Source organism: Zootermopsis nevadensis, unplaced genomic scaffold, assembly GCF_977971745.1.
Source record: "Zootermopsis nevadensis isolate Lab colony 2312 unplaced genomic scaffold, Znev_1.0 Znev_ptg000028l, whole genome shotgun sequence".
Classification (NCBI taxonomy): Eukaryota; Metazoa; Arthropoda; class Insecta; order Blattodea; family Termopsidae; genus Zootermopsis; species Zootermopsis nevadensis.
The window spans coordinates 6,028,973-6,048,627 of record NW_028259160.1 but is presented as its reverse complement, the minus strand read 5'-3'; the positions used below and the strand labels follow the sequence as shown (position 1 = coordinate 6,048,627).

At 34.4% G+C, this 19,655-nt stretch overlaps 4 protein-coding genes and 1 pseudogene across 10 annotated transcripts in view; 1 reads left to right on the top strand and 4 right to left on the bottom strand.

Moving 5' to 3' along the window:
• Positions 1-1,895, bottom strand: part of LOC110836043 (dynein regulatory complex subunit 11) — an 11,098-nt gene extending 9,203 nt beyond the window's left edge. The window contains exons 1-2 of one of the 2 annotated variants that reach the window (XM_087357578.1): positions 1,818-1,895; positions 557-796 (exon numbers count right to left, since the gene is read on the bottom strand). In XM_087357578.1, coding sequence (XP_087213704.1) covers positions 557-775 — 219 coding nt within the window. In that variant the 5' untranslated portion in view covers positions 776-796; positions 1,818-1,895. The other variant, XM_022076861.2, reaches the window with a different exon arrangement.
• Positions 1-17,662, top strand: part of CSN3 (COP9 signalosome subunit 3) — a 25,625-nt gene extending 7,963 nt beyond the window's left edge. Inside the window, exons 1-9 of one of the 6 annotated variants that reach the window (XM_022076871.2) lie at positions 1,954-2,150; positions 3,012-3,266; positions 3,894-4,111; positions 5,769-5,963; positions 6,563-6,714; positions 7,659-7,818; positions 8,541-8,654; positions 9,490-9,678; positions 16,780-17,662. In XM_022076871.2, the coding sequence (XP_021932563.1) occupies positions 2,096-2,150; positions 3,012-3,266; positions 3,894-4,111; positions 5,769-5,963; positions 6,563-6,714; positions 7,659-7,818; positions 8,541-8,654; positions 9,490-9,645 (1,305 nt within the window). In that variant the 5' untranslated portion in view covers positions 1,954-2,095 and the 3' untranslated portion in view covers positions 9,646-9,678; positions 16,780-17,662. Of the gene's footprint in view, positions 1-1,895; positions 2,151-2,197; positions 2,216-3,011; positions 3,267-3,893; positions 4,112-5,768; positions 5,964-6,562; positions 6,715-7,658; positions 7,819-8,540; positions 8,655-9,489; positions 9,807-12,933; positions 13,517-16,779 lie in introns of those variants that run through there. The other 5 variants (XM_022076870.2, XM_087357589.1, XM_022076869.2 and 2 more) reach the window with 5 other exon arrangements.
• On the bottom strand, positions 11,322-13,243 carry LOC110836048 (nicotinamide riboside kinase 1). The gene is made up of 2 exons (XM_022076873.2): positions 12,411-13,243; positions 11,322-12,231 (listed from the first exon to the last, which is right to left on the bottom strand). Exon 1 carries the CDS (start codon positions 13,241-13,243, stop codon positions 12,419-12,421), a length of 825 nt encoding a protein of 274 aa, XP_021932565.1. The 3' UTR covers positions 11,322-12,231; positions 12,411-12,418.
• Positions 14,473-19,655, bottom strand: LOC147872333 (uncharacterized). The gene is made up of 4 exons (XM_087357594.1): positions 19,463-19,655; positions 16,984-17,082; positions 15,923-16,065; positions 14,473-14,720 (listed from the first exon to the last, which is right to left on the bottom strand). Exons 1-4 carry the CDS (start codon positions 19,509-19,511, stop codon positions 14,601-14,603), a joined length of 411 nt encoding a protein of 136 aa, XP_087213720.1. The 5' UTR covers positions 19,512-19,655; the 3' UTR covers positions 14,473-14,600.
• LOC147872334 (DNA/RNA-binding protein KIN17 pseudogene) lies at positions 18,167-19,456 on the bottom strand (annotated as a pseudogene).

The window sequence follows — 19,655 nt, the reverse complement described above, 5'->3', positions numbered from 1 at the left end:
CAGGTTCTGTTATGACAATGTTGATTCAAGCTGAGGAAATTGAAGAATATAAATATATTCATGCACCAAGCTGGTTGGTACAGTAGTAATGCCTGTGGCATACATTTATGAGGCATCAGGTACAAGTCCTTATTGGGAATCTAATAACCTGAGGTTTTCATGGATTTTCTTTTATCCCTCCAAGGAAATACCAATTTAGTATCTTAAAATAGATAGAATTGCTTCATTTCACATCCCAGTTCATCATTCAAGCAGCAACAGTAATGCTGTAGACTTGTGTTTGTCAGTTAAGCTTTTGCTTAGTTTGTTTGTGTTTCTTTCTGTAGTTTTCCTCACTTTCTTCAAATAAATGATATAATGCCATTAAATAGGCCATAACCACTTTCTTCAAGATCCTTACCTTCACAGTACTGTTAATACAAAAATTATTCACTGCATTATTATCAGTGCTTATACCATATCTCATTTGACACTGTTAATCTTGGCAGTTGATACAGCACAAAATAACTAACTAAATAATCAACCATATTCATGCATAATGAAACATGTAATAAACCTCTTCAGCTTTTTGACGAGCTTTAACATGTGTGAAGCTTGGCTGCAACATTCCAATAAGCAGCATCTCCTCCAACTTGCGGCGCTTAATTTTATGACGTGCATTATATCCACGCCATGTTTTCTGTATCTTGGTAGCAGCAAGTGAGCCATCAAGAACTTTGCTCTTAGGAACGTCTGCAGTCTTAACCTTCTCTTTCATTAGTCTGATTTCTTTCATGAACTGAAAACGTAATCGACCCTGCAACATCAAGATATAAATTGAAATTAATAAATGCAGAACAGTAGGTCTTGAGATGTTTTTTCTTGTATTTGTACAGGAACTATTATAAATATTGCTAAAGTACAGAAGTTTAATTTTTATATTGGTGGCATGTTATAGTTTTAGCTGTCAACTCATTTTGACTGACTGACATTTACAGTATGATGGTGGTCCTGCAGTTTTACTTAATTTGACAGTGAGGTATATTACTGAAGTGGAGGGTTTTATTTGTTAATTCATATGTTTTTGCAGTATATTGTATTAGTCACTTCTACAATTAAGATACACCTGTCGTGCACGTTCGTGAATCTGTATGAGGCGAATTGCTTCTTCTTCAGTCATTTCTTCTTGTGCTACCTCTTCTTTATAGAAACCCAGTTTCTTCAGTATATTGTCCATTGTCCTGTTCCTTTTCTGGATCTCCTCTTCTCTTTCTCTTCTGTAATAGTTTGGTACGGTGATCTCTGCCTCCGTAGGTGAGAGATTGAGCTTGAGTAGAACATCGTCATAATAGCTAAATTCTGACAAGTCCAGGTTTACTAATTCATGTTTTAGTTCTAGTACTCTTCCAATGCATGCATCTAGTAACTTACGAATCACAAGCCTTTTCTGAGGATGTATAATCTGGTCATAGCATTGGTCTAATTTGTTAACAGAAGTTATGTATTTTACATACAATTCACTGACAAGTGTATGTGCCACTTGTTTGTCTTTTTCTTGTGGAGCTGCATGGAGAACTGTATCAAATTGTGATGCTTCATTTATAGTCTTTTGTGCTTCAGTCCATAGATTATTATATGTGATATGTGACATCACAGATGTCACTATATTAAATCCAGTTGTTGAATATTTTAATTTGATTTTTTTTATGATAATGGCTTTAAGATTGTGTTCTTTTGTTTTGTAACAAGTTTAATATGTGTGACATAAAACTCACAACAATAAAAATTGGAAGTTTTCGGAACTTTGTTTTATTCGCCCGTCGATTAAATATATATACCTGTATAAGCAATTTGTTGCCATAGCAACAAATTAGGCTCCTACAGCAGCAGAGACGATTGTTAACGTCTTCAATGGTCTTTCCACAACATGCTGGATTTCTGTTGCAGTGGGAAATTGTGATTTATTGTAGTGGCTCTCGTGCTTGACAGAATATTGCCTGCAGAGTACGGGTTGTCAAGGGAAAGAACAAAAATTCGTATTCGTTCTGTATGTGTTTTATCCGAAGTTATTTTGTAGTTAAAGAATTATGAGATTGCTAGATTAAAAAGAAGGAAAATGGCATCAGCATTAGAACAGTTCGTAAACAATGTTCGCACATTGTCGGCCCAAGGTAGTATTAACGTTGGAGATTGTGTATTCAAGATGAAAATATTTCATGCTTAACCTCAAATTATGGTTCGTGTCAGCAGGATTATATTGGTTCGATTTGGTTTTATGTAATTGGTTGGAATTATAAGCATTGGTTTTAATATGTAATTCTTCTTCCATTGTTTCCTTTCTATTATTATACACTATATTTGTATAGAAATGAATGTTTCGAATTATTGCTGATTTAGGTATGCTATTATCACTGAAGATTAGTGTGTAGTTGTGACCCTAAAACTATAAGGCATACTGAAATTTGAAAATTTCATATCTCTAAGTTACCATCCCAAGTTTTTTAAAAGTACTTTTTGTTTTCCCGAAAGTTTGATACCTGAGGGCTTGTAAGCATGAACAAAAATTGAGTGCAGATTAGGGACTAGGTATGGCGAATTTGTTTAAAAAGACTAAACAAATTGTAAATTAAGTTTAGCTGCTGAATAGTTAGTTGGGTATGTTGGAAGATATATCTACAGCATTAGTATTGAATAATTACATTATAGTGGGAAAAAAAAAATCATTCTGGATTGTTTGGTTTTTGGACCTTGTCTTATGTTATAAAACACACTATATCGTACTGATGGGCACAGTTTGATTAAAGGTAGAAAATGTCTAAGCTTCAAGAATAACATTCTCCATCAGATCTGTGCATTATGCATTATTGTTAAATTGAAGGAAAGAGTAATTCTGCTTTTAAACTACCTTGTGTTTGTGAATGTGAATAAGTAACATTGTGTTCATTGTGTTAACCCTTAAAAGGGATGTGTGCAGTATTGACTTTTTTATGTTTTAGTACTAAATCAGAGAATGTGGGTGCTTCAATTTACAGGTAATTTTCGAGAGTTATGTGATCTGTTAAATAAATCAACAGAAGTGCTAATGAAGAATGGCCAACATCTGGACAATGTTCTAGAAACACTGGATTTACAGCAGCATTCACTAGGAGTTCTTGCAGTTCTTTGTGTTAAGTTCTCTCTTCCTGTCCCATCAGCAACGCCAGACCACCATGAACTTCTCTTTGCCCAAGTCCAAGAATTCATAACTGGATGCAATGGAGAGCAAGTACGCTTTGCGCCAGACACCTGTAAGCTACTTTGAGGGATTCCCCATTAATAGTTTATGGTTGTTTTATATATTATACTTTTTAGACCTTAAATGTTAATGTGTGGGATGAATTAGTTGATGCAATAGTTACCACCATCGTAGTACTTAAATGGCTGTGAAAGTTTGTTCCTCATATTGAGGGATGACTACAGATTCAGGATGTTTAAGAACGGTGCTGAGGAGAAAATATTTTGACCTATGAGATAGTGCAGAAAAATATGGTGGGGAACAGTTTGTATTCTTAATGGATGATTAAATTAAATAGAGGAACTATATTATGTTTTGTAATATATTTTATATTAAAATGGGACTAGGAGAAATAGGCTGTGAAGATGTGAAATGGATTTAACTATTTTAGTTGCAATCTTAGGATATGGTCCACTTGCATACTTTTGTGATTATGGTGATGACAGTATGGGCATTTCTTGGTCAGCTGAATAACTATCAGCTACTAAAGAAAGACCCTATGCTGTGAGATTAGTTAACATTTCGGGATTGCACAAAAATTCACTATCATAATTTTGAAATCATTTGTATAAGCCTTATAACTAAACAGTTTTATGCTAAATGGTACAACTCATTTAATCTCAATTAATTTGTTTGGTAGATGCCGAATTATGCCATCTGTTGACCCACAGCTTGGCTGAATTGAAGGTGCCACTAAGAGGCATTGACTTGATAGGACGAGCAATCCATAAGATTCAGCTGTTCGATTCACAGCTCACCTCAGTACATGCAGATCTGTGCCAGCTTTGTCTCCTTGCAAAATGTTTCAAGCCAGCACTAGTGTTCCTAAACACAGACATCACTAGTATAAGTCAAGAGGTATTGAATATAACTTAGTATCAGATTCTGTGTTGTGATTACTGCTTCCATAGTTAACACACTGACCGCTGGATATTTTTAATAAAAGGGAAGTACTGTAAGTTTAACGTTAGGACTGGTTTCACATTGTGTGTTTTGCCCAAGTTGCTACCCTGTGTCCACTGTTGTAATGTTGGGTTCTGATGTGCCTTCAGTGTTTATAATGTTTTGACTTACTGTCAGCTTTGAATTCACCTCTTCTAGATAACAGTCTCATAGTTGTTTTGAAACTTCTTAACCAGTTTACATGTAAGAACATGAATATTAAAATTAAACTGAAACAAAGAGTGTTTTAAATTAGGCAAGTGACTGACTGTCATGGGGTGAGAGCTAAATCAATCATCATCAGTTTAGTTGTGTTTCTGAGGTGATACACTTCATCTCATGAGTACAGTAAGTACCATGTCATACTGTTGATGCATGTGGTGTTGGACTTACGACATTGAGACATAATTTTAGCAGGGAGAAATGTGTTTGAAGTAAAAACAGTAATAAATACAAATATAGTAGTAAACATTTTTGTTGTTTAGTAATACACCGTAATTAGTTGCATGTTTCTTAACATTACAATGATTAGCAAACTTCAGGTCTGGTCTGTTTGTCTCTTTCTGTGTGCAGTGACACATCAGACTCACCCACCATCTTGTTCAATTCCATGTTCAGTAACAGAAGTAATTTCAGGTTTTAACTCTTATGCATGTGCAGTTGGTTCTCTCTCCCCCCCCCCCCCCTTCCCCCTTCCCCTTCTGAGTTGTGAAGAACATTACTACCTTCAGCTTCAGGCTTAAATGCATAGTCACTGCATTGTAAAGTTGTTCCAGAGTTCACTTATTTTGAGTAATTTCTGCAGACAATTTTTTAAAAAACTTTTCATGACTTAATAGCATTGTTATATCTCTGTTCAGCATATATTAATATTTAAGGGCCTGCAACTCATGCTTTTATGAACAATTAAAACCTGAAACTCATTATATTATTTTGAGTTTGTTATACACTTTGCATTTTCTAAATGGTAAGGCAGAGAAAAAACACCAGAAAAAATTTCTATTCACAAGTATGTTTTTGAAGAAATAAAAGGCTTTTCTTTAATTTCTGATTTTACCTGTACAGTATTCAAAAATATGTCCAAGAAACTTGTAACTTTTGTTGTGTAGTAGAGAGAAAGGTGGAAGACAACACGTCAGTTTCTCACCTATTACAGAAGTAGTAAGAAAATGGTTGAAGTTGTAACATTAGTCACAGTGTGCCTCGTAAAACATTTATAAGAAATTTATTCTCTAAGCTGTGAGAAATAAATCATGATGAGAATTATTTTAATGTTTACTTTGTTTAAAAAATTAAGCATTTTGTTCAATTTCTAGCAGTTACGGTTTTTCTCAAAAGTATGCACAGGAATATTTTTTAAGCATTAAATGAGACAAGCGCATATTTTTAGTCACTTGTTCTTCAACGAAAGCGGGTTGTCTCTCCTGTTCATTATTGTGTTCTGTCATAAAATAAAATAAGTAAAAAGTTGATTTACCTGATTACAATTACAGTACCATTTTCAAGGGTCTCATAATACAAGAGTGACTCAGCAAACAAATTAATGATGATCAATAATTATAAATTTTTTCAGGGTGGGCAGTTTGACACCAAATACTTCCTCTTGTATTACTATTATGGAGGGATGATCTATGCTGCATTGAAGAACTATGATAGAGCCCTTTACTTCTTTGAGGTTGCGATCACAACTCCTGCCTTGGCTGTGTCCCACATTATGTTGGAAGCATACAAGAAGTATATTCTTGTGTCTCTGATTCTTCATGGCAAGGTAAGTGATGAAACTTCAAATCCTTACATTTTAATTTCTATGTTTATTTCTAGTAATACCTAATTTGGTGATCATCAGAAGTGGCAGGGTAACCTCTAACAGACCACCCAGACCTAATATTGCAAAGGATATAAATGTTAAGCCTATCTGTAGTATTGTGTTCATATTCTCTTGTTCTTGGGTCACAACATTGTGTTGTGTGGGCCAGCATGACTTGTAGAGCTTGCTATCCCCATCTTGAAGGCTTATTGGTCAGTCTGGATAAAATTACTTTAGTAAGGTTCTTTTTACTGTTTTATCCAACTATCTTGCTTTTTTCTGTCAGAAGAAAATTGGTCCTTAAGAGGAACCTAAGTTTCCAGTTTTCTTCTCCATTCACCATGCATCCCCCAATCAGAATGTAAACTTTTCTACTGCCTTTTGGCTTAAGACTGTAAATGTGAGTGTCAGGATGTTTAGTAATTTCATGTTGAAGGTGGGGACAGAATCAGCAGATCAGCCAACCATATCATGCCATTGCTATTCAAGAATGGAAGCAAGAATAGCTACAAACTGCCTTGAAATCATAGAGGCTTCTATAATAATTGTGTTGATTGCAGATCCAGAGCATTCCAAAGTACACATCACAAGTAGTTGGTCGATTTATCAAACCATTAAGTCAGCCATATCATGAACTAGCAACAGTATACTGTAGTAATAATCCAGATGAACTGCGCACTGTGATCAACAAATGCCATGATACATTCATGAGGTAATTATTTAAGTTCCAGAAATCAAGTTCTACTATTGCCTGTATGCCATTTATATTTCAAAAAACCGATCATTCTTGGCACTAGTTAACTTGTGGCTTTACAAAGCCAGTTAGTCGTTCTGTAACAACAAATACTTCTTATCACCAGAACAGAGACAAATGAGAAGGTATACAGTCTTTGTAGCATGAACAAATAAACATCAACTGCTTTCACTGCCATCTTACAGAAGAAATATAACTACATTACAGACCAGCATAAAAAAGCAAATGGGAAATTTAAATACAAAAATTAGACACCATTGGAAGTAAAAGCCCATAAGACAACATGCTGTATTTTTAATGCTGAATATGGCATATTTTTAGTTATTTGCTTTGTTTGAATTTCATAACATTGGCCTATCATATCTATTTACTTGTGACTTGCTATTATAGGCTATTCGATTTTTGTTCTTCATAATTTTCTATCATTACTACCAACTTCGTGTCTGTATGAACTGTGAAACAACAAAACATCACTTAATATAAATGTCCTGATATTTAATATGATAGTGAAACATAAGAAAACATACAGTTTTTTTAGTCATATGTTTGTAGAATATAAAACAAAATTATATTGTACAAGTTCATGTATGTAGTGGTAATGCTCATGATTTGTATCTGGGAGATTAATACTGTATAAGCTTTTCAGTTGGACAGTGTTGTTAATAACTAACAAAACCAGTGGAGTTAGGCGTATAAAATTTGCTGTAGAGATCATAAATATACTTGTGGATCTTGTATGAAATTCTTTGTTTAGAGGTACAAATATGGCAGTGCTGCAAAACCTTTAGGTACATCTGTCATCTTGCATGTAATGTCATTGTATGCCATGTGAAATCATGCACAAAGTTGTACTAATTCACAATATTCTTGGAATTATGTTGGTAATGGATGTTGATGTACAGGGAGAACAACATGGGTCTAGTAAAGCAAGTTTTGGCATCTCTTTACAAGAAGAACATACAGCGCCTGACCAAAACGTTCCTAACCCTGTCATTGTCTGATGTTGCTAGTAGAGTGCAGCTTTCTGGACCTTCGGATGCTGAGAAATATATTCTCAACATGGTCAGTGTTAATTTTTGTTGGACTACTACTGTACTCTATATTTATATGAGTTACAACAAACAGTATGAAGTTGTTATTATTCTGTAAGTCCCATTCTATTGAATATTGGAACTAAAAAGTTGGCAACAAATTTAGTTTTTCATTTTTATTTTTCAAGACATTCTTCCAATTTGTTTATACTACACTAAGTACACAAAATATAAACACAGCATTAAGTCCTTTCTGTCCTTTCATATGATTAATCTCTGCAAATACTGTGGATTGTGAAGAAATTTGTTATTGGGAATCTGTAAAGAAAAGTTGTCACATTAATTTAATTTTGGCTCATACAGGTCTAATGTAACCCCTACTTTACTAGTTGCTGGATTAAATAAATATATATATATATATATATATATATAAAACTGCTCATCATGCAAAATCTCTTACATTTTATCTCATTAAGATCTATTTGAAACAGTTTTTGATATGGTAAATAGGAAAATAATTTATGACTCTATATCTTCAGTGTGATTAAATTTGCAATAATACATTTGTTATCTACAATAAATGAATATCCACTCCAGTGAGATATAACATTTGTGAAGCATACATTCCAAAAGTATCATTCTGGTGTTTTGTGTAACTGCAGCACACAGAGGAAATGTGAGAAAGCCTATCTAAATAATATGTTGTGGGCAGGTACATATGAATAACTATAGAATGTAATTGTTTTTATATAGATTGAAGATGGTGAAATTTTTGCAACAATTAACCAGAAGGACGGTATGGTAATATTTCATGATGATCCTGAGAAATACAATAGCCCTGCCATGTTGCGGCGGTTGGAAGAGGAGGTAAGCTTCAGTTCTGTGTTGTGCTGACTAATTATGCATTTGAGCAGTATGGTGCAGACTACATTAGTTAAGCTTTGTTATTGGCATTGTTCACTCAATTTCATGAGTTGACTAGCTTGCTGAGTTTTAATATTGAGAGATGTGATAGTGGAATTAAAAATAATTACATTTATTGTTAGTATGGGAAAATCTAACTGAAATAAATGTGTAGTAATAAGTAATAAAATAACAATAATTAAAATGTCTTAAGTAGTTCCGTGATATTAACTGAGTAACACTTACATGGGTTTTGGCCTTAGAGGTTATATAGCATCATATGAGATAAGAATGTAATCATGAATGGTGAGTTGATAAAGATTTGAAAAGAGGCACTCACATTCTAATTGAAGGTATTTTTCTAGTATCCACATGGATAGACTGAGGAAAACTACAAAAAATCTCAGTTAGGTTACTCAGTAACCAGCTGAGACTCAAATCAGTTTCTTTTCAAATATGTGTCTAGAGCACGGGTTCTCACGCTGGCATACCACTAATTCTAATGTAACACATTAAATGTACCACTAACCAAATGCGTTCAGGGAAAACTTATTTATGTTAATATTATCTTTTGATTTTCTTACTTAATTCATGTACCACTCAACAGTGGCTCGTGTACCATAGGTTGAGAAATGCTGGTCTAGAGCATTTATTATTAAAATGAGTGTCACTGTATAACTTCAGGTGTAAAGTGTTTATATTTACCACCACCATCTTTATATTTTTGCCTCCATCACAGTGTAGTAATAATGAGCACTGTTTGAAGTTTTTAATGCCAATTTAATCATTATTTGCATAGATGGCCGTTTGCACAGACCTTGATCGTAAAATGCAGTCAATGGAAGAAGACATCATGGTGAATCCTCAGTATGTGAAGAAATCTTGTGGTGCACCAGATGATGACCTGCCTCCGGCACCATCACAGGGCTCCAAAATCACCACCTATTCAATGTGAAGCCTAGAAACTGGATTCAAGCATTTTTTTCTGGTAAAATTTAAAACCTAAATAAGTGAATTTTATGTTCTGCAATACTATGCTTATGTTAGAGGTAAATGGAATCAACTTTTGTTTTGTGGTCAGTTTGACTGGATTATATTAAAGTTGGCCATTAGAAATCCTTTGTTTCAAAATTAATATACACCTGGTGGTTGTCTAAAACATTGTGTATGATAGAAGTGATAGATGCTGCTGTTCAGTTGGGAAAACCTGATATGGTAAATGCAGTTGATACTTGTTAGAAACAGATTTGTGTAACATGGGTTCAACTAAACAGTCTATTACCCCTTGCAGTCATGTAATGACCGCTTATACATCTTGTTGACACTGGACTGTCTGAATGTGTAGCGTCAAATAGGATAGCAGCATCAAGCATTTTAATTTGAGTTTACTACAGTTTCTCTGACCCAGTCTTGTCCAGCTACTCTCCATATCATATTACTTGTCACTTTAAGGCTGGTCCACAGAAATCAATCTCCTGGCATTGTATCTCCTTGTATTTGTCTGTATGTAGCTTTATTCTTCTCCTTCCATTAACTACAGTTGCTTGTTGTGACAGATGTCTGTTTAGCAAAGACACCAACATATCTGCCTGATTTTAAGAACGTTAATATATGTTTATGACTTTTCCCAGTTGTATGGGTAAGTCTGATGACAAAATGGAACTGAAGGCTGTTCTTTGCTGAGTTACCAATCTACTGTAATGGGTAATTGCTAGGACAAGGGACTAGTGTTCATGTGAAGATCACATTTGTAAGTTTGAATCCCGTTGTGCAGTTATATATAATTCAACAGGCTAATTTTTCAAAAGTCCCATATGGAACAAATCAAGAGCACATTGATTGATAAATTAGTCTTTAGAAGCTTAATCCTTTCATTCCTTATATGGTAGAAGCTATCCCACTACGCATCATATTGGCGTGATCAAGGGGGAGGGGGTATATCTCCTACTCATTCTCAACCGTAGCACTAGAAGGGGGTGAGTGATCAGCAGCACATCCAAACCATGCTTTACCTCTGGGAAAGGACCCCAGTACCCATTGGACAGGAGGCTGGGAGGGCCCCAGAGCTGGTCTGGACACAGAGGGTAGAAGAAAATCCTCTGCCCCTGTTGGTCGGGTATTGAACCCCTAACATCCAGCCCTTAATCAGTCACTGTACTGACTAAGCTACCCAGCTCCTTCCTCACATTGTAATGATAACCAAACTCTCTTGTAATGTAATCAAAATTCCAACACTGATACTATTAAAGCCTTAAATTAAACATGATCTTGAGCTAGTTCCATTCACTTCCTATCCTTACAATCCATGTTTTTATGCTCCTAGTCTTCTAAGAGGTTCTCCAATCAGAAATTCTGGAAACATTTCATGTCTTCCCCATCTGAGCTATTCAGTGCTTTGGTTGCAACATAACTCCAAGCCTGGATGACTGATAGAAATACATGGGAAGGAGGGGAAGACCACAACATGAAAGCACATATGGAGATATAACGCATTCCTTCTTTGTATTTTATCGGATATAAAATAATTATATTTCAGCTGTATAAGTAGCATGTACGGGTTAAGGTGTGTGCTGTGGTTCCTTTGGTTCACAAAATACCGGGTATGGTGTCTGAAGGCAAGGAAATTAAAAATTAGATTAGGCTGAAACTTTATTAATATTATGCTTATACAAAGCAGACAATTACAATGTCACAGTTTTAAAAAATGGAAATTCTGCAATTGATACTTGTTGTTTGAAACAATAGTAGAGTCCTCTAAGTATATAATCTAGGCAGATTTATGAGTGTGTATGTAGGCATACTAATTTTTATAATAAAAATTCATAAAAGTAATCTGAGAAGGAAGAAACTTGTGGTGGAATAGCAAACTCCCCTTCATATTGCAAGGTCTTCAGTGGACTCTACTCTTAATGACAGTAGCCACATATTTTGTATTTTTCTTTATACATTGTAGACAGAGAAGAATGAGTATTTGTGCATGGAATGTCTTATCTTTGGATTTTTTCTTTATAATGATACATGCTGTATTATTTCTTCTGGTCATCAGGTGCTCTTTGCATATTATGATTCTATTAACAAATAAATTTAACTTTGCAAATTGGGAAGTTTATATCAGACATAGGCATGTTGTTTATATTCAGTGTTTTCCCTCCTTAAGACTTCATAGGGCAACAGTAAATTAAGCACTAAAATGATAACCTTAAATGGGTGAAATTATACTAAAATTATTTATTTTAAGTCAACGAAATGGAACCTTACATGAGGAAGAGCCAAACAATAAATAACCCACTTTGTGTCTGCATATTTTGACTGTAGCTTAGACATCTTCAGAGGTATTTTTCATTGTCATAAAAGCATTGTACTACTCCTGGTTTAGGAGTAATACTGCTCTATTTTCTTGTAGAGCTGGTTGACACATCTATTTGAACTTTAAAAATATTACATATTACCCATTTTTTCTCCCTGTGGTGTGGCCTGTCAAACTGTGCTTGTATACTGTTATCATGTGCTGCTGAGTGTCATCTGTTGATTCATTGCCACACTATAAAAAAATTAAATTTAAACTTAAAAAAGGGAGAAATTGTCTACTATTGATGTAAATACTCTATCTAAAAAGTATATTCAGGCATTTGTGTGACAGTTTGGAATAAATTTTCTTTTGTATAACTTTCAGTGATGATTGTAAGATACTATTTAATCCATAGTAGAGTGGTTACATACTTGGGTGATTAAGTCTTCTGTAATTCTAGCAAATCACGAGCTGTTTGAACAGTTTCTAACAGAACCTGTCTCATGATGCTGGTTTTATCCCGATTTCCGTCTATGAGAATAACATTTGGAACTTCTTTGAAAACTTGGTCACGATGTTTCTCATACTCAGGCCATACACATTGATCAAAGTAACCAGGTACATCTGGAGGATCGTATGTTCTTATATGTCGTCTTGCCCAGCACTGCTCTTTAGTAAGAGTTAAGAAGTACTTTCGATGACATAAGTCAGCTAGTTTTTTGTCATTAAAAATAAGAAACCCTTCAATAATGAGAATAGAAACTCCTGATGTTTGCTTATCATCACAGCCATTTGTAATTTTTACTTTTGATAATGCATTGTCAATGGTAGTTTCATCTGTTGCTATTGACTGAGTCTGGTTTGGTTTAGATTTGTCCATATCTTCTAGTATTTCTCTGCAGCCTCCATCATTGAAATTTAGAACTGTAACACTTTTATCAATTTCACTTTCAGCATAGAGGCATGATTCTGTCACTCTGCTAGCAACCTCTACTAGGCTGCTAAATGGCAAAACATTTTTGGTACTGCCAGAGACAAGGAGATTTTCAGTAACGGCATGCATTCGTTCCATATCCAGGCTACTTATAATTTCCCAATTAATGTGGTTCAAGGCTGGAATCGTAGTATGCAGCTCACTGTCTACAGGCAGAAAGAAGTCATCCTGACATATTAATGATGAACCAGGCAGTTCTTTTTGCAGAGACGTTGCTAATATTGATTTGCCACTGCACGTAGCACCAGACACCCCAATTATAAGCCACATGTTTATTTTCAATATGCAATATGTCTGTATTCACAGCTGCCTTTTGTAAAGAAGTTCCAAATTGTTGAGGCAACTTCTCTGGTTCTTATAGCAAATACAACTGTACTTCTTAAGATATATAATCTTCACAATATTGGTGAAAATATGTTTGGTATGATTGTGGATGTGAATACATCAGTTTTCATGACAGCTCAAAAATATAAATGCTAACACTGGAATGTATTTCAGATAATGTGCCTGGAAACAAAAATATATCAATTATTGATAATTCAATCACAAATGAACATTAAATGTCATACATTGACAGTAGAATATAAGTGTTTATTAAACTTTAGAAGACAATTAGTCTCACATATTAATTATAGGAAAAAATTTATTTTCTTATTCCTTCTCAAAGCAGTGAAATAGTATCAGTATTTTTATTACATTTTAGAAACTACCTATCATGTGTCTTATAATTATTATCTCTTGTGCCCAGACAACACACAATGTGGAAATTTCTTAGGAAGATCTTTTGCATTACTCCCATATTTTCTTGACATTAGTCACATATTACCTCAGGATCTGTCAGGTTTTTTAATAGCTTAAAACTTAGAATTCATATATCCTGTTATCTCTCACATTGTTTTAACTAGTGAGTGCTGTCATGGCGTATGACTTCAGAATAGCCTAACACACCATTAATGAGAATTTGTTGCACACTGAATATGGTACACTGTGAACACAACCAAAGTACCAATGAAAGCCAGACCCACAGAAGCAGGAACTAATAGTGCATAATGAACAGGTGGAAACAGCTGATTGATGGCATGCTCACGGTCAGAAAAGGGCAGCATAATAACCCATGCTGTATAATAGCAAAAGGAAAGACAGCTTATGATAAGCAGTATCTTACCTAATGCTGCATCATTCATCTTTATGGATATTTTTAATTCAATTAATATTTTTATACTCATATTCTCTTGTGTTTGCCCAAGATTTGTAATAAACTTCAGTTCACTTATTTTTTTGTGATACAAATACACATCTCAAGTCTGTTATTCAGTCCAGACGATTCTTCTTTGGTAAAAGCATTCACTTTGAATTAGTCACAACACTTGAAATGCAATCAGAACTTTCCACGCACAGTTTATTCTTTAATGGATTTTGTAAGTATTCAAGGTTCTTCATACTTTGTAATTAAAAGAAGTCAAGCTTACGTAATTCCTATGTAAAAATTCACATACCGCTGTATGAAACTGCTTAATTTATTTCAACACTTTTATCAAGTCATCATCCCATTACAAAGCATTGAAAACAATTTCACAAATTTCAGTTGATGAACACCACAGAATATAACATAAAGGAACCTGGATCATCAGTTCACAAAATATTCCTCTTCAAATTTCTTAAAATCTTCTTCAGTAAACATTGTAGATTCTTCTTTTGATTCAGAAGAGGGTTTTTCTGTCCTGCTCTTTACACTCCTTTCAAAAATCTGAAGACAAAAGCACAGTATGTATTAATAACAGAGGTTCATGACTAGCTGAGCATGGTATATTAACTTATCATTAAGGATTTTGTTCCATGTAGTTAGTAGTTCAGAGAAGTTGTAACTTGTATGAATGTGATGTGTACTTTTGGCTATTACCATCACAAACATCTTACAGAACACTTCATGTATAGAAGTTGTCATCTGGTAATATGAAAAGAATTTCACAAGTTGAAACAAATTTCTGACCCTGTTATCACAGATTTTGATGGACTATGAACTGTAATTAAATTAATTTTAGATCAGAAGATAAAGTATGACCCATAAAAACTGCAACTGTTTCATACATTTCATAATACAATCTCACAGCTGAATGCAAAGGTTAAACAGTACTCACACTGTCTACCATTGGACTTAATCCTGAGCTAGTTCATTTTCCTTCCAGCCTATTTTCCTATTTCATCATAAGTTGTTCTCCCATCTTTTCTGCCTTCTGAGAGTTCGCTGTCAAATTCTATACAAATTTCTTGATTCCCTATTCTAGCTACATGCCCAGCACATCATGTCATCCCAGAAGAAACAGAAAATGTTATTTAGATGTCAATTCAAGTTTTGTAGTCCATGGTACATACATTTCTGTTTTCATTTCACTTCATATTTACTTTAATGTGGATCTCAGCAACTTGGGAACACCAATCAGAGTTTAGAGATTAACATGTCAGAATTAATTATGAATAATGTTATGTTGTCTGATCTGTTGCCACTTCAAAATAGCCTCATGTTGCCAAACAAATAACTCACCTCCACTGTTCAAGCCAATTGTGTTGACACTCTATCTGTTGATTGTTACTTAGTACAGAATACAGATTAAGATAGAATCCTATTCTGGAGCATAATAACTAATGATGGTATTCCATCTATGATACAACAAAAATGTATATTACTGTGGGATTAACTTTATCAAAAAGATATTGCTGGAATAATTGCACAGTATACTACATATTTCAGCTAAAATGGCCATCTTCAGGGGAGAAGTTAGAACTTGTATTTCCCATAAGCTGTTAGAGAATTAAACTTTCCCACAAAATTCATCAGTGATTTCTGCAAGGATCATTTTTGCACATATAAATACTTAGGATGTTTTACTTTTAAAAATTTTATTTCTGAAAATGCCAACATATTCTAAGCAAAATTACTAAATAACTAACCTTGTTAGCTGTTTTAACATCCAAACTACTACAATCTCCAAGCCTCTGTAGAAGACGAACATTCCCTTCAGTGCGATCCTCATGTACACGTAGTCTCATGCGTAGTTCTTCTACAGACAGCTGCACTCCACCACAGCTTGCAACTGTTCAGGATATTAAAGTGTTCTGTGTTTTATAATTGGGCGAGGATTCCCCAAGTGTTATGTGTGGCCATTTTATCTTTATAGCCACATGTCTTGGCCTACACATAGTTCAGCTGATTGCATTACAGTAGCTTACCACTAAACAATTAACTCTGGAGTAAAAATTGGAATAGTAGTCCAGAAGTAGAGTGATATAAATCATCTATTCCTGTGATAAAGGTTAACAGTAACGAATTCCATGGGTCTTTGTGCATGTGATGCTAACTAACTGATTCATCATAATCATATAAGCCCAGCACTGAATGATATCCTTAGCCACTTCAGTGCAATTAATATTTTCACAGTATTTTAATATCCTACCATGTACATAAGTGTCAGTAATTAAGGAAGTGTTTAGAAGGTCTATGCATAATTGATTCTGATATATTCCTGTTACTAGTGAAGTGGTAAATATTGCAATTACACCAAAATCAAATGTATTACTTTGTTGCTGAATGTTTGGAATTGTAGGATTTCAGGTTTTCATGGTGATGAGTCTGAAGAAGTTACTTTTCCTCTTTTTCATTTGCATCATCCCACCTTCTTATTTCTGTACAAATATTTTGCATCATTTTCTTCTTTGGATTTGACATGTTTCTTCTCTATATATACAATGTACATAATGGTCTTCTAAGATGGTGCACCATGTATTCTGGCAGATATTTATCATTTCAGAGTAACTTACTGTTTCCATCATAGAGATAAGACCATTCATCACTCTGATCATGGAGGCTACTCCAAAATGCAGAAACATCAGTATCTACCAGACTGCACAATGCAACATCCCAGATGACAGCCATCACATGTTGCTGTGAGAACCTCAGATCTCACATATATATATTGGGTTGAATTCATCAGACAAATTCTTTTTTAACTTACCTTCCTTCCTCAGTTTCTTTTGCACTATCCCACTTTGTTTATTCTTCCTGTGCAAATTCTTAGCATCAATTGCTTGCCTGGGTCTGACATGTTTCTTCCCTGTGTATAAAAAGTATATGTTTCACATTAACCTGTATCATATACCTTCACACTATGTTAAAAGTACAAAGATTTGTTGTATTTTTAGTCATCAGATAATGATTGTGCAGAGCATATCTGTAAACAAATGGACTATCCCAAACCTGTTGATACTTTCCACTCCAAAATTAGTCAAAACTAGCAGTCAACACTGTAACAGAAAAATTGCTCCTGTAAGAAAGTTCAACCTTGCACCAAGAGATGACATCAGAAATCAGTCATGTTGACAATATGCTGACATGAGCTGGTTCTTAATTGTTGGCATGGGAGAAGAAAAGCTCAATATTTGGAAACCAGGGGTAGTGGGGTTTACTGTCACACTCAGTAGTACTGAAAATTGTATCTTTACAAAAAACCCTATGAATCAAAGACCTCATTCATACTACTGAATATAATAACGAACACAGTTCCAAAAATGAATACAAAGGAAATAAGCTTACCATTATAATGCAACTTTTGTACTCCAACCGATCTGATGATGTTCTATTATCTGTTACTAAGAAACAATTTATGAATAAAACATAACTGTCTGGAAACAGAATGCAACTTTCAGCATTACTAATACCAAATTCCAACATTGGACATGAACTACAGCCACTTCCCATGATTTTGTTTAAATGATTTTAGGTCAGCTAGTAATACTTATTACACTGAGTATGAATTTTTTGCACATTGTAAAAATGCATACTTTCTAATACTCATAAATGAGCTGGTCTTAAAACTGATTACACTTTCAACTCTATATGGATTGTGCATATTCGTTCTTTAGTAAAATACATGTCAGCTGTGCATGTCAAGTATTTCTCTGAAAAGTGTGACCTCATCCACATGTACATCAAATGTGTTGTGAAAACTGGAAGATAGCAGAGTTTTCATATAGCAGACATGTCACCCAAGTGTGTAACATGGCAGATCAGTACCCACTTCTAAGCTGTTATAAAAGAAAAACCTTCTTGGAACATGTATGTGTTCTCAACTTAAAAAGAGTACTGAATTAATAATTAATTATAAAGGTAAATTAATGTTTGATTGCAAAGACCAAAAGTTACTACACATACAATAATTTTATTACACCTTTTATTACATCCTCCAAGATGTTAAAATCTTTTATAAAGTTGCACTTAATGTAACATAAAAAACTATGGTATTTATACATTACATTATGTACTTTACAAATGTCATCATACTCCACTTTATCAACTATCCTGCGTTTTGAAAGATGTAGTGAAATTTCAATGGTTACACAGAATTTCTTCTTATCCAATTTCTTAAGTATGGCACTGCAACTACAGTAAGCTCCATTTACAAGTGCAGGCCACCCTACTGCTGGTATCACTATCTGAAGGTGTACTTGGTCTAGTTTCAGTTTGTGTCCATTATCCAACATGGACACAATAGCTACATATTTGTTTGGCACTTCAGTCACAACACCCTTCTTCTTGTAGTATTTGTCACCCAGAGATTTTTCTACCACATTCACAATAATTCTTTCCACCAACCAATAATCCTTTCTGTTTGTACGTTCCTTCTTGCTCTCTTCATATCTAATGTCATCTTAAGGCTTTCCTTTTTCCACCTTATTTTTATGTTCCTTTGTTCTTGTTTCCAGCTGAAGAAGATACTCATTTATTATAGTAATTTTTAGTGGATTGCTTGACACCAGAGTTCTATTATCTTCAATTTTTTCCTTCAAAGTTCAAATTTACAACTATTTTATCTTCCTCAATTGGTCGCACAAATTCTGTAAAGACAGGAGAGTCACTCTTGGCACATACTTTACCCTTCTCAATTTGCTTTCCAATAAATGCCATCATTTTCTCCTTGCAGACAAGGGCCTCTTACATTGCAATGGTTTGGATCACGATCTATGTATTGTACATACCATCCTTTTTCAGTCTCATCCACCACACACTTCCCTTCCAAGCCATTTCACAAAGTCTCAAAGTTTCTCACTGTGTAGAATTTATTTGTAAATGATGACACTGATATATAATCCTGGTACACACGCTTTGTACCAAACTGACGTTTAACAATACTAAATATACATCTTCAAATTCTTTGGAGAACTAGTCAATGTATTTATCTGCGTTTTCAGCAAACAAAAGAAAAGATTATGACATGTGGCATTTGAAACCGTTCACATCAAGGCATTGCTTCTGGCACATCTGACAAAACCAAAATTTCGAAAGGCCTTTTGCTTTGATTTTACTGGCAATATACTTCGGGATACTCACTTCGAGTTTCCCCATTTTATTTAATCATATCTTTCTGGTGCTTTGTGATGTATTGCGAATTAGGGTAAACTACACAAACCTAAAACAAAATTTAAATAGTGTATTACCTGCTGATTCGACAAGTTCCAAACTTTCTCGTGCCAATGCAGCTGACATTTCATAAAGGGAAACTCATTTATATACGTTTTCACAAATTAATTTACTTTTTAGTTACAAATTCTTATGCTCGTACAAATAACAGCCGTCCAACTTTCCTTGCAACGACTAAGTCCATTGTTTCACGATTGTTGATCAGGGTCG